We start from the raw sequence: 12,925 nt of genomic DNA, 5'->3' as shown, positions 1-12,925 counted from the left end.
AGGCAGATATTCCTTTGCCCAAAATTTCCAAAATAAATCCGCCATGTATTGGACTTGTCGCCATCTGCGTTTGGAGTAGATATCCTTTTCCTCGAAAACGCCCAGTGGAATCAATGGCTTGGTCTTCATCAAAAGCAAGTAATTCAGAGTTAAAGGCAACAACTTGTAGAGGGGGCTGTTCTTTGATACCAACTTTCCTTGTTCTAACATTGCAACTTCATTGGAGAATACGCACAACCTCCAACTCTGCCTCCAAAATCTCATCCAGTGAAAGAGAACTGACTTGCAGAGAAGCTTTGAAATCAGCCATTTTCTTCTCCAGCTCAGACTTTTTCCTTTTGTCATTTAAAGTCAATGCCAATTCTTTTTCGATTCTGACTTAGAAGCTTGAGCATGTGCTTCAGATTGAGCATCCATGCAACTGCTCTCCTCAGGTGATACCAATTTGAGTAGTGATGTATCAGTTTGAAGACTGCATCCTCTATGTTCTGATTAATCACTGTGAAGACTGTAGCTTCTCTAACTTCAGGATCTTTCCTTAGAGGTTCAGAAATACTGTCCGGCATGTTAGGTCATGCCCTTTCAGGCTTAAGCAAGAAATCCGGTCCTGTTATTCAAATGTTTGGCTTTAGAAAGGCCTCCACTATACAACCCCTAGAGGCATGGTCTGCTGGGTTGTTGTTGCTATCAGCGTATCTCCATTGACTTGCTTTTGATCGCTGTCTGATCACACTAACTCGGTTTGCAACAAATGTACGAAACTGCGCTGATTCATTCTTAATAAATTTAAGAACTGTAGTGCTATCAGACCAAAACAATGAATCTTCAAGCTCCAAATCTAGCCCAGATTTCAACATCTTGTCCATCTTTGCAGCTACAGTAGCAGCCATGAGTTCAAGTCGCGGTATTGTGACTGCATTCAGAGTCGCAATTCTTGCCTTTCCCATAATGAAACACAATGTACTTGCTGTAGCTCATTTTTCAGGACCAAGTAGCTACAAGTGCCATAACCTTTCTCTCTAGCATCAGCAAAATGGTGTAGTTTGGCTGATGGAACTCTTCCAAAGTTATATGGCTTAATACAGTGATTGACTTCAAACCCTGACAACTGTTGCAAGCCTGCAACCCATTGTTCCCACTGCTTCACCAAAGCCTCTGGTATATCTTCATCCTAACCAAGCTTTATTGCACACAATTCCTGCATTATTCCTTTCACAGGAAGAATGATGGGAGAAAGAAAACCTAGCGGGTCATAAATCGAGCTGACCATAGACAGTATACCACATTTTGTGAGAACCTGCCTTTTGATGGTTACTCTGAACTTTAGAACATCAGACTCCACACACCATTCCACTCCTAAAGCTCTTTCAAGTGGAAGTGAGTCCTTCTCCAAATCCAACGTCTCTTTGGCCCTTTCGTCTTCAGGCACTGACTTCCACACAACTTCCACTTCTGGCCATGCATTGGCCTTCTTTATGGTGGCTTCTTTCTGGAGAGGGCCATTAATAACCCATCCAAGTACTGTTTTAATAGCATACAGTCCATTACCTTCACTATTAATAACCTTCCATGGCTCTAGGTACATTTGTTCCTATTAAAAACCTATACCTTCATCAATCTACCGGAGGTTAATCTCCTTCAGGTATGGCCACCTATTCACATCTTCCTGGGGATACTATCTTTCTTGACAGGAATTTCCTTTTGCAAAAACACCTGAGGAAGTTCCACATAGACGTCATCGTCTAAACCACTGATCTCCAACTCACTGACCACGTGTGCTTACAGGTTTTTCCTGACCCATTGTGCGAAGCAAGATGGTGGTTTTTCATCCATTCACTTTCAATTGACGCGTCAGTTCTTCAGAACAGAAATTGGCTGAACTGCCTGGATCTAGAAAGGCATATGTCTGTAATGCATGATTGCCTTTTACAGACTTAATCTTCACTGGAACAGCTGCAAGTGCACATTCCGCTTCACCGGCCCCAGTGCAACCACACGTTTCCTTCTCCATTGTAGGCAGCGTGATATCGGTCTGAATCTTGCTGCTCTCCATTTGACCACTAGGCTTGCCTGTCATGTACAGGATAATGGGATGCTTCAGTGAGCACTTTTGACAGATCAGTTTTTGCTAACATCCTTTGCTCAAATGTCCAGGTGTCAGACAACCAAAACATTAACCTTTAAACTTCAAAAACTCAAGTCTCTCTTTGTGAGATTTCTGCTCAATGGCCTTGCACGTCACCAGAGAGTGTTCTTTATGGCAGAAATGACACTTATCACTGTAGTGACTTTGGGCTACCTTTGCTATAGGCTCTTTGGTTTCTGTCACAGGTGATGCACACATTGCAAAGGCATTTTTCTTCCCTTTTGACCTCTGCTGGATGCTTTTAGCCTGGGCTTTATCCTTTGAAAGCACTGGCTCTTGAATGTTTCCAAAGAGCAGGTCAGAAGCTATCCTTGCCTGCCTGATCTTTATTGCTTGTAGTCCTATCCTCTATTCTATGTTCAAAGGCTTTCATGAAAAACCTGAACTCAGTTGGGTCACCAATGAACACAGGTATAGTCACTGACGGCAAAGAAGACAGCCTGTGTTGTTTTGCAAGCAATTCAGTAATGTCATTCTGGTGCTGCATAATACTAAGCAAGTTTCTGACATCCATGGCACCCTGCTGACCTGCTCCAGCTTGGCTGCTAACTGCATGCAAATGTTGAGGTGGTAGATCTCTGCACACACCTGGTCTTCTATTGCTTTGGATGGAGACACCTGATTGAGACAGAACAGATTCCTGTACCTTCGGTTGTGCAGAAATGTCCACATCATCCACACCAACATTAGAAAGTGCTGCCTCTGCATACCAATGCATGGTGTCCCTAGCAACTCTGGAGTCATGCCCATCGGGCTCATGTAAACTAAGCAACTGAATCTTAGCCTCTGCAGCAGCAACAGTAGTCTTCAGTTCGAGTCTTCTTTGCTTGCAGCGCTGCCACTTCTCTGTCAGTGTCTTGCTTCTGTTTCAATGCACTGGCATGTGCTACCAAAGCAGCTCTTTCAGCCTCATACTTTACTGATGATGTTGTAGAGGATACTACAGAAGCTGATCTACTGTGAGGAACATTGCCAGACATATGTGCTAGTGTAACCATTGAAGCACTGTCTTCAGGACTTACTTCATCATCACACGCCCTTGATTCTTTAGCTTGATCTGCAACACTTTGTAACCAAGTTTCAACATTGTCCACAAAACACTTAAGATCCTTAGACCTAGACTCATACCAATGCGCTTGGTCTTGAATCATATCCTTATCAGACCTATGTGCCTTTACTGCATCATTCAATGAACAGAAATTTGTATGAATTCAGAAGATAATTTCTGAGACACTACATCTGCATTATCAGTATCATCCAGCAAAATGTCAAACTCCTTCATCTTTTGGCTAAGGACTCCATATTTAGCTTTCATAGCTGCTATTAGCTGGTTAAGCTTTGCCTCTTGAGCCTTAACAGTTGGCTTAGATGTCCTCTTAGGGCGAACACGTGCATTCTCTTTATCTGTTTTAACTTCTAAGCAGAATTACTGCAAAGCTCTCATTCAACGCCAAAACACTTGCACTGATGCTTTACACAAATGCCTTTCTTATGGTTCATCCAAATAGCTTGAAAATGCCGCAAACTACCATTAGCTTGGGTTGCTAAGCTAAGCACATATCCTTATGCGATATAGCTGAGTCATAATGCTCCGTCTTCGCGGATTAATTCAATTAACAATCCTGATGGAATTCTAACTTACTATACAGTTTTGTCTTCCTTTTCAGCGAAACTCCTGTCAAATACCATGTAGAGCACTTTTCTGACTACATTGTAAGCATTTTGGATACTTTCCGACTCGTGCCACACTTGAAGTAACAAAAATGATTATTTCCATTCAGCTTCTTCCATAACAACAAAAGGCATCAAAAATATAACTTGAATAAGAATATAAAAATAAAACTTAGACTGATTGCAACGGATTGTGACTGAGGTCAGAAAAGGTGTCGCTCCCTGCTCTACAACCCATACTTCCTGCCGCCCCAATACAATTTTCCTCGCTACTGCCCTCTTCTGACTACCAACTAGCTACCAACGCTTTACATTACACTATGGCAAGTATACAAAAACATGTAATACATAACATAAGAATCTATAAGTACATAAGGAAGGTACTCTTTAAAGTGGCCCTTATAGTCTGTATGCTGGAATTTCAATAACAGTGATGCAACTGAGGGTGCAGCCTTGCAGGCACCATGTATGTGGATGTAAACAAGGTCTAAGGTGTTTGCTCCACGGATTGCAAAATAAATGTGCTTCACTGACTTCCCATGTATGTGGATAATGTCCCCAGCACAATGAAAAATCCATTGAGATGTGCAGTCTGTACATTACTGATTGCACCATATACTTCATTAAGCACTTACCGTGCATTAGCACCAGATGGAATGAACACTGCAACAATGAGCATGGTGGTAAAATCTCAGGGGGTAGCATGGCTAGCAGTATGACAGACTAACGTCTAACTAAGTGTGATGCATATTGTATACAATGGATATCGAAAGTCTACACAACCCTGTTAAAATGTAAAAAAAACAACCAAGATAAATTATGTCAGAACTTTTTTTTCATCCTCATGTGAAATGAATAAAAAGTTACAATAACTTGGTTGCATAAGTGTGCATACCCCTAAACTAATACTTTGTTGAAGCACCTTTTGATTTTATTATACCACTCAGTCTTTTTGGGTAAGAGTCTGTCAGCATGGCACATATTGGCTTGACAATATTTTCCCACTCTTTCTTGCAAAAACATTCTAGAGCCATCAAATAGTAAGAGCATCTCCTGTGCACAGCACACTTCAGGTCACCCCAAAGATTTTTATTTGGATTCAGGTCTGGGGTCTGGCTAGCAAATTCAAAAACATTGATATTCTGATCTGGATGTATTCTTTGGGCCATTGTCATGCTGAAAGGTGAAATTCAATTCAATTCAATTATATTTGTATACCGCTTTTAACATTGTCACAACATTGTCATCACAGAAATAAATGGATTCAAAAAATATATTGTAAATATGTGAATTTATCCCTAATGAGCAAGCCAGAGGCAACGGTGGCAAGGAAAAACTCCCGGAGACAATGAAATTCCTTTTCATCTTCAGCTTACTAGCAGCCACCTGAAGGTTTTGCAGTAAAATCAACTGGTATTTGCGCCTATTCATGATTCCATCCACCTTGGTAAAAGCCCCAGTTTTTTTTTTTTTTCTCTAAAATGTTTGATTGTTTTTCCACTTAGTTTTTATACATTGTAATTTCACATTGAAGGTGGAAAAAGTTCTGACATGATTTATCTTGGTTTCATTTTTTTACATCACAGAAACCCAATTAATCCATTGTAGATTAGGACTTATCCACTTAAATAAAATGTCATAGACATTAACATATAAACTTCTCATCTTCATCCTGGTACTGCAGTCACAGAAAATATTTACTGAGTTTTATTAACTTTTTAACATCATGTTTGGATTTTATCGTTATGAACATACGTTGGCATGTACTATGATTTTTCTACTAGCTAAATATTCAAATGTAATAAAAAGCACAATCTACTTATTTATTCCTGTATGAACTCAAGCAATATAAGAACACCACTGCAACTTTTAAGTGTTTATACACAGTCCCTTCCAAAAGTATTGGAAGGGCAAGGCACACCTGGGCAACAAGAAACACCTGTCAGTCACATGTCCCGATATTTCTGATCACTTGAAAATGGGTGAGTTCAAACAAAAGCCACCCAATTGAGTATGCATTTCACATCCTGAAGGGAATACTGAAGGGAGACCAAAAAAAAAAAAAAAAAAAACGCTGTGGACCAAGCCTGGAAAATAATAATAATAATAAACTTTATTTTATATAGCGCTTTTAAATTAACATCTCAAAGTGCTTTACATAAATTAAAATACAATGAAATACAAATTAAAACGATACAATAAAATAAAATACAAACAGAGATAAAATACAAAGATAGAAATAAGAATCATTCTTAACAGAGCCAGTATAAAATAACAGCAAAGTAATCACATGGAAAAGCTACCCCAAAAAAGTATGTTTTAAGAGAAGATTTAAAAACACTAAGAGATGGTGCACTTCTAATCTCAGAGGGCAGGGAATTCCACAGTTTTGGAGCCGTTGAAGAGAAAGCCCTATCACCCATAGTTCTAAGACGAGTTGATGGTACAGTTAAAAGACCAGCTTCGGAAGAGCGGAGATCACGTGCTGGTATGTAGGGGTAACCCCCTACAGCTCAGACGAATATTGAGGAGCCAAACCATTCAGGGCCTTATAAGTAAGCATCAGAATTTTAAAATCAATACGAAACCTAACAGGAAGCCAGTGCAAGGCTTCCAGAATAGGTGTGATGTGATCCCTTGCACTGGTCCTAGTCAGGATTCTAGCAGCAGAGTTTTGTACCAACTGTAACTTACTTACGGTAGCTTTTGACACTCCAGCCAGCAAAGCATTACAATAGTCAATGCGGGTAAAAACAAAAGTATTGATTAACTTTTCAGCCACCGAGAATGTCAGCATAGGGCGTAATCTAGCTATGTTTCTGAGATGAAAAAAAGACAGTTTGACAGTGTTTCGAACATGAGGATCAAATGTTAAATTAGGATCAAATATCACCCCCAAGTTTTTTAATTTAGTTTGAAATTGTAAAACAGAGCCATCCACACTTAAGGTTAAAGGCTCGGCTTTGCGTAAGTGGTGAGGTGAACCAATAAGAATCACTTCAGTCTTGTCACTGTTTAGACAAAGGAAATTTTCCGACATCCATTTTTTAATCTCAGAGATACATTGAGAGAGAAAAGGCACAGCTGCATTAACATCAGGTTTTGAATGTATATAAATCTGAGTGTCGTCTGCATAAAAGTGAAAGTTAAGACCAAGTGTTCTTAGAAGTTGACCAAGTGGAAAAATGTATCTGCTAAAAAGTAAAGGGCCCAAAACTGTTCCCTGGGGAACACCAGACCGGACCACACCAACCTCAGACCTGCAACCATCCATAAAAACAAACTGCTTGCGATTTAAAAGATAGGACTTAAACCAGTTTAATGCACAATCAGAGACACCAAAAACAGTCTCTAAACGATTGATTAAAATAGAGTGATCTATAGTGTCAAAAGCAGCACTGAGATCAAGAAGAATTAGTAATGATAGACAGCCAGAGTCAGAGGCAATTAACAGGTCATTAGTGACCTTAACTAAAGCAGTTTCAGTGCTGTGGAGTTTACGGAAACCAGATTGGAGAGGCTCAAAAAGGTCATTGTCAGTAAGATGTGACAACAGTTGAGAAGCAACAATTTGTTCTAAAATTTTGGCAAAGAAGGGACGATTGGAAATAATAAGGAATTGGATAAGGAATCAAAACATGATTGGAAAAGACAAGTTGGTAGAGGATCAACAATGGAAGTGGTAGCCTTCATTTTTGAAACTACATTACAGAGAGGCTGGGAGTCCAGAGTTGAAAAATGTGAGAAAGCGGGTACCAGAAAATTCAGAAAGGTTTAAGGGAGAAGCAGACGAAGTATGAGTAGTGATAATGTGCTTACGTATATTATCAATCTTGGTGCTTAGAGGGGCTGTGACTTTTAAGCAGTTTGTTAATTGAGTTAAACAATTGTTTAGGGTTACTCTGATTGCTGACAATTAACTGTGAAAAATAGACAGACCTAGCTGACACAATTTCAGCCTTATATTCAAGTAAGCTGTCTTTCCAAGCCTGGTGATGAACAGTTAAACCTGACATACGTCATCTACGTTCCATTTTATGACACACTGCCTTCATCACACGCAGATCCTCATTATACCAATGAGCTGAGCGTACAAAAGACACAGATCGTGATTTCAAAGGAGCGAGCGTGTCCAGGCCAGACATGAGGATAGAATTCAGCATAGAAATTCTATCATCCAGTGCGTCAGATGGAGACACACAGCTTAAGGAAGTGGCAATAAAATCAGATAAATCTGTGGGTACAATAGATCTCCATTTACGATATGTACTGATGCGAGAAGAAGAAGAGATTTTGTCCGGAAGTTCCATATTAAAAAAAATAGCCCGGTGATCAGACAGCCCTAAATCGGTGGTTGACAGCTGAGACACAAATGAACCATTGAGAATCACAAGGTCTAAAGTGTGGCCTTTGTCATGTGTAGGACAGTCCACGAGTTGGTTTAACTCAAAGCACTCCAGTAAAGACAGAAAGTCTCTTGTTGTTGTTGAGTCTTTTGTGTGGATGCTAAAATCCCCCAAAATAAGGATTCTGTCAAATTTAAAGCACAGCAAAGACAACATATCTGCAAATTCTGATAAGAAATCTTTATTTGTCTTAGGAGGCCTGTAAACTGTCGCTATGGCAGTAGAGGGGGCGCAGAAACACTCAAAACCAGGCATTCAAATGAATTAAACTGAGGAACAGCCACGGGACTCATGTTGTATTGTTGATTATGCAACACAATGATACCCCCACCTCTACCCGAGGATCGCGGGTAATCAAATAATCCATAGCCGTCGGGAGTCAGTTCATTAAAAAGAAGACCATCAGAGTCTTTGTGCCATGTTTCTGTCAAGCACACGATATCCAGTTTTTGTTCTGTAATAATGTCCGATAAATCGCAGCTTTGTTGTTGACAGAGCGTGCATTAAACAGTGCCGATTTCAGCAGACGCGAGGGAGCAGGTGAATCCGAAACAACCTCCGCGCGCTTGAATGCTGACAAATTGTTAAAATTAATCCCCGCAGGTCTACACAGCAGTCTCTGAGGTTTTCGCAGAAATGTCGGATAAGCGACAGGTTTAGATGGTGAGCATACAAAACTACGCCTTGACGAGCGAAGTATATAACGCTTAGGTCGCAAAATTCCAACATGACTGCAAAGAGCACGTATGTCATTCGCCAAGACGAAGTTTTCCTTTAGGTTCAACAACTGGCGAGCGGAGTACCTGAGAGCCATGCAGGGGGAATCCACACCAACAGCAGCCTCACAGCGGTGTAAGTCCTGGACCAGGTAGCAGGGGAGTAAATCCCAACAGAATACGTGCAGAAATAGAAGAAGTAATCCAGCAAGTGTAACGTGATTCCACATCACATTGGAATAAAACCGCATAGACAGTCCACGCAGATTTAAAGCCATTTAAAGAACAAATAAACAATAATAAGATAATGGGAGAAAGGAGCGGCAGCCAAACGAGCCAGCGTGCCCTTTCAACCAGAAGGCCATGAGAAGCAGTTGCAGAAGCATCACAAAAATAAGAATGCAGCAGTTTGGTGACGTCAGTGGGTCCCCGGCTTAATGCAGTTATTGCAAGCAAGAGATGTACAACCAAATATTATGTGTTATTTACTTTAATTTGCTTTAAAGACCATCTGTTCCAACACTTTTGTTCACCTAAAATTTGGGTGGTCTGCCATGTTCTAAGTTGTGTAGACAAAGCAGAGAAATCTCCTGGCAAATGAATTTGAAAAAGTTATTTCAACTCAAAAGTCACACCACCCACTACTACAACAGCTAATATTGTTTTCTCTGTACTGACCAGGTGCTTGATTATATGATAACCCTATTTAATGTAATGTGTGGTTCCTAATGTCTTGTAGATGATGAAGGATCAGGTACAGATACAAGCAAGAAACTCACTAAATGTAGCAACTGCAAATATGGTGCTGAATGTGATGAGGATTCAGAAGATGAGGACTCGTAAGTATCTGATTTATTCATAATGGATTTTGTAGCTTTTTTCAGTGAAATATTTGCCTTTATAAGTCCATATATAAAATTACCCAAAACTTTGAACACCATGTTGCTCATCCTCATCAGTATACCACATGGGTAAAAGAGGTGCAAAGATGTCTTGATAAGTTGGTGAGTAGGATTTGTCACTAGCCTGGTAGGGTCTTCTAGGTTACATGATAGTATCTGGCAGAAGCTTCAGGTCTTCTAGGTTACTTGATAGTATCTGGAAGAAGCTTCAGTGAAAGGCAGATTTAACTAGTGTTGAGGGAAGCTGTCCTTCCAAGTAATGCTCATAGAGTGCTTTCCTGATTCAGATGTGACATATAGGATAACCATGATGGCTGCAGCAAAAACAGTTGCAGAAGCAAAAGCTCAGGCATTGAGGAGTTTGAAGAGGCCATGGAAGGTACATTTGGATGGCCCCAAAGATGTTCTGGCAAATCGTGCTAGCACCTCGTAAGGGAGAGATGAGACCCAAGCTCTGCTAATCAAGTGCATGGGGTAGTGTTGACCTCAAATGGGGATTTTGTTGAGCCATAGAAAGAAAACTTTGAGGAACTCATTTCCCTAGTGGCCCTCATTTCAGGGGCAGTGTCAGAAGTCTCAGGTGTTTTGGAGTCCATCTCTATGGCTGAGGTTACTGGTAAGAAATAGTCATAGTAGCAAGACAGCATGGTGGAGGAGATTTGCCTACAGATGTTGGAAACTTTGGAATGGGCTTTGCGCATCTGGACCCTGATAATTTTGCTCATTCTTTTTGGCAGCCCTGGCACCAGAAGAACTTGGTTGGACAGGCCTTTAGACATTGCTAGAATGTTGGACATTGATATAAACACTCCCTGAAGTGTTTATAGCAATTAAATCGGTGTGATAAAGAGATTGACAATTGAACAGTGTTATTGCAAGCTGCTCTGTTCTTTGCACACATTGGTCACACAAATCAGGCTTGAGGAAACCCATGGATGGGACTGCAACTGTGAATGGCAAATGTGCAGTAAAATTTTGCTTGTCTTACCACAAAATGCTAGCATTTGAACTATAAACAAGTCTGAATACAATCCCAAAATTCTAAGCAGGCAGTTGAAGGACCATAGATTCCAATCTTAGTCATGCAGACCCTGATTCACCAAAACTTAATTCAGGAAGGTCTTATGTATTCAATGGCATACACTTATCCTCTAGTGCTCCTCAAAATTTAATACAAGGGCCAAAAATATAGAATGAAGGTGATGGTTACTCCTCATAATTTGTAAAATAAATTAATAAAACAAAAGAGGAAATTTAATTTCTCTTACGGCCCCTGTTTGTAAATCAAGCAATCCCACGTGAGGTTGTGACCCCTAGTTTGATAACCCCTGGTCTAGCCTCTGTGCTAAACTGAAATCTAGGATATTATGGTCATCATCTCTAAGCCTGCTAAAGTGTGTAGAGATATAGAAATCTCACCAAAAATGAGATTTGAATCTCCATTTATGAATTTTCTATTAAATATTTCTATTTTAGGTACGTCTCTTGAGAGAGTAGATGTGGTCACTGTACCGTGGTGCATTGATTAGTGGTTTGACAAATGGGGCTGTATATAGTGTAGGTAACCTGCATCCACAGATAGGGGGTGTCCTTTCATTAATATTCTATTACCAGAAGGATGCAACTTGATATATCACTAAGGTAAAACCCCTCAAAAAGGATCCACCAGCCTTTGTTCATACTTGCTCTGGTCTGACTCTCACGCTGTATGAACCATGAAAGAGAGGAACTTTCACCTCTCTCTAAGGCTGATCGCCATGTAGTGTGGCCTCCGTGAGGTTATAAAGCCGAATGAACTCCTGAACTCCGTGAGTTATAAAGCCGACTCAACTCCATCAAGAAGTGTATCCATGGATGGATGAACCTGCAAACTGGGCAGCAGAGATATTATGGCCCTTTTGAATACAAAAAACAAAGTCTTTCCTCAGGGGGTAAATTGGGTCCAGAAACAACCGAATATCAAGATCAGGCAAAGGAAAGACAGCTACAAGAGGAGACTGGAAAGGAACCTGCAGAATAATAACACAAAATATGTGTTATTGGATGGGCATGCTGAGACAGAGTGCAATCTGGAAAGGGCCAATGAGTTGAACTTGTCCTTAAATAGATTCGACATTCAGACTGATGAAGAGGCCCCTCCTCAAAACATGGGACCTTCAGACAACCCCAACAAAACAGCATCCCACAACAGTAACATGGGGCTTCCTCTGACTCCACAAAGGTGATGTGTGAGGCCAAGCTATCCATTGGACTCCAGCACAACTTCACTAGCCTGGATATTAGACAAGTGAATGCAGGGCAGGTAAGGAGGGAACTGAGCAGGCTCATGCCAGGTAAGGGGTCAGGGCCAGATGGTTTCAGGCCTAGAGTACTCAAAGCATGTACTCCCAGCTCTGTGGAGTACATGCTCCTCAGAGCTGGAGCACATATTCAATCTGAGCCTGAACTTAGAAAGAGTAACGGTGTTGTGGAACATGGCGTTGTCTGGTTTCTGTACTCAAAAATGGATGTCCTAGTACATTTAATGATTACAGACCAGTGGCGTTAACCTCGCACGTCATGAAGACCCTGGAGAGGCCGTTCTGTTCTGGCACATCTGTGACCCCTGGTGATGCCCTCAGTGGACCCCTTGCAGTTTGCTTACCAGAAAAGGGTTGGAGTGAATGATGCCATTATCTACTTACTTCATCGAGCTTATACTCACCAAGTTACTCCATAGAGCCCCACGGAAAGTTATTCCTCCCACTTGCTATCAAACTCTACAATGCCCCCCTTCAGTCACAGTAAGCTGTTGTACTGAGGCTGGGCAAAGGTGTTGCTGCACTACAAACACTTCTGCACTGTTCTGCACTCTTCACCACTGTCATTCTGAGAAAACATTAACAGGTAAACTTATAATCCAGTAAACTGTAACTTGGTCGTTGTTATTCTCACAACACTCTGTCACCTGTCAACCTTGAACCGAAGTGTTAACATTCAGTCACTCAGACACGTTACTCTGGTGACTTTGGACATGGATAATAACACTATATTTCTTATAGTGGGCTTGGATAATAACACTATAACAATTTATCGTTTTGATGT

General features: G+C 40.8%; 1 protein-coding gene across 1 annotated transcript in view; it reads left to right on the top strand.

The window, feature by feature from the left end:
* The window catches only part of tmeff1b (transmembrane protein with EGF-like and two follistatin-like domains 1b), a 66,165-nt gene that overhangs the window by 43,429 nt on the left and 9,811 nt on the right, over positions 1-12,925 (top strand). The window contains exon 5 of the mRNA XM_026947170.3: positions 9,679-9,778. Coding sequence (XP_026802971.1) covers positions 9,679-9,778 — 100 coding nt within the window. The remainder of the gene's footprint in view (positions 1-9,678; positions 9,779-12,925) is intronic.

The sequence above is a fragment of the Pangasianodon hypophthalmus genome, chromosome 1 (assembly GCF_027358585.1).
Source record: "Pangasianodon hypophthalmus isolate fPanHyp1 chromosome 1, fPanHyp1.pri, whole genome shotgun sequence".
Taxonomy (NCBI): domain Eukaryota; kingdom Metazoa; phylum Chordata; class Actinopteri; order Siluriformes; family Pangasiidae; genus Pangasianodon; species Pangasianodon hypophthalmus.
This window is presented reverse-complemented; position numbering and strand designations above follow the sequence as displayed.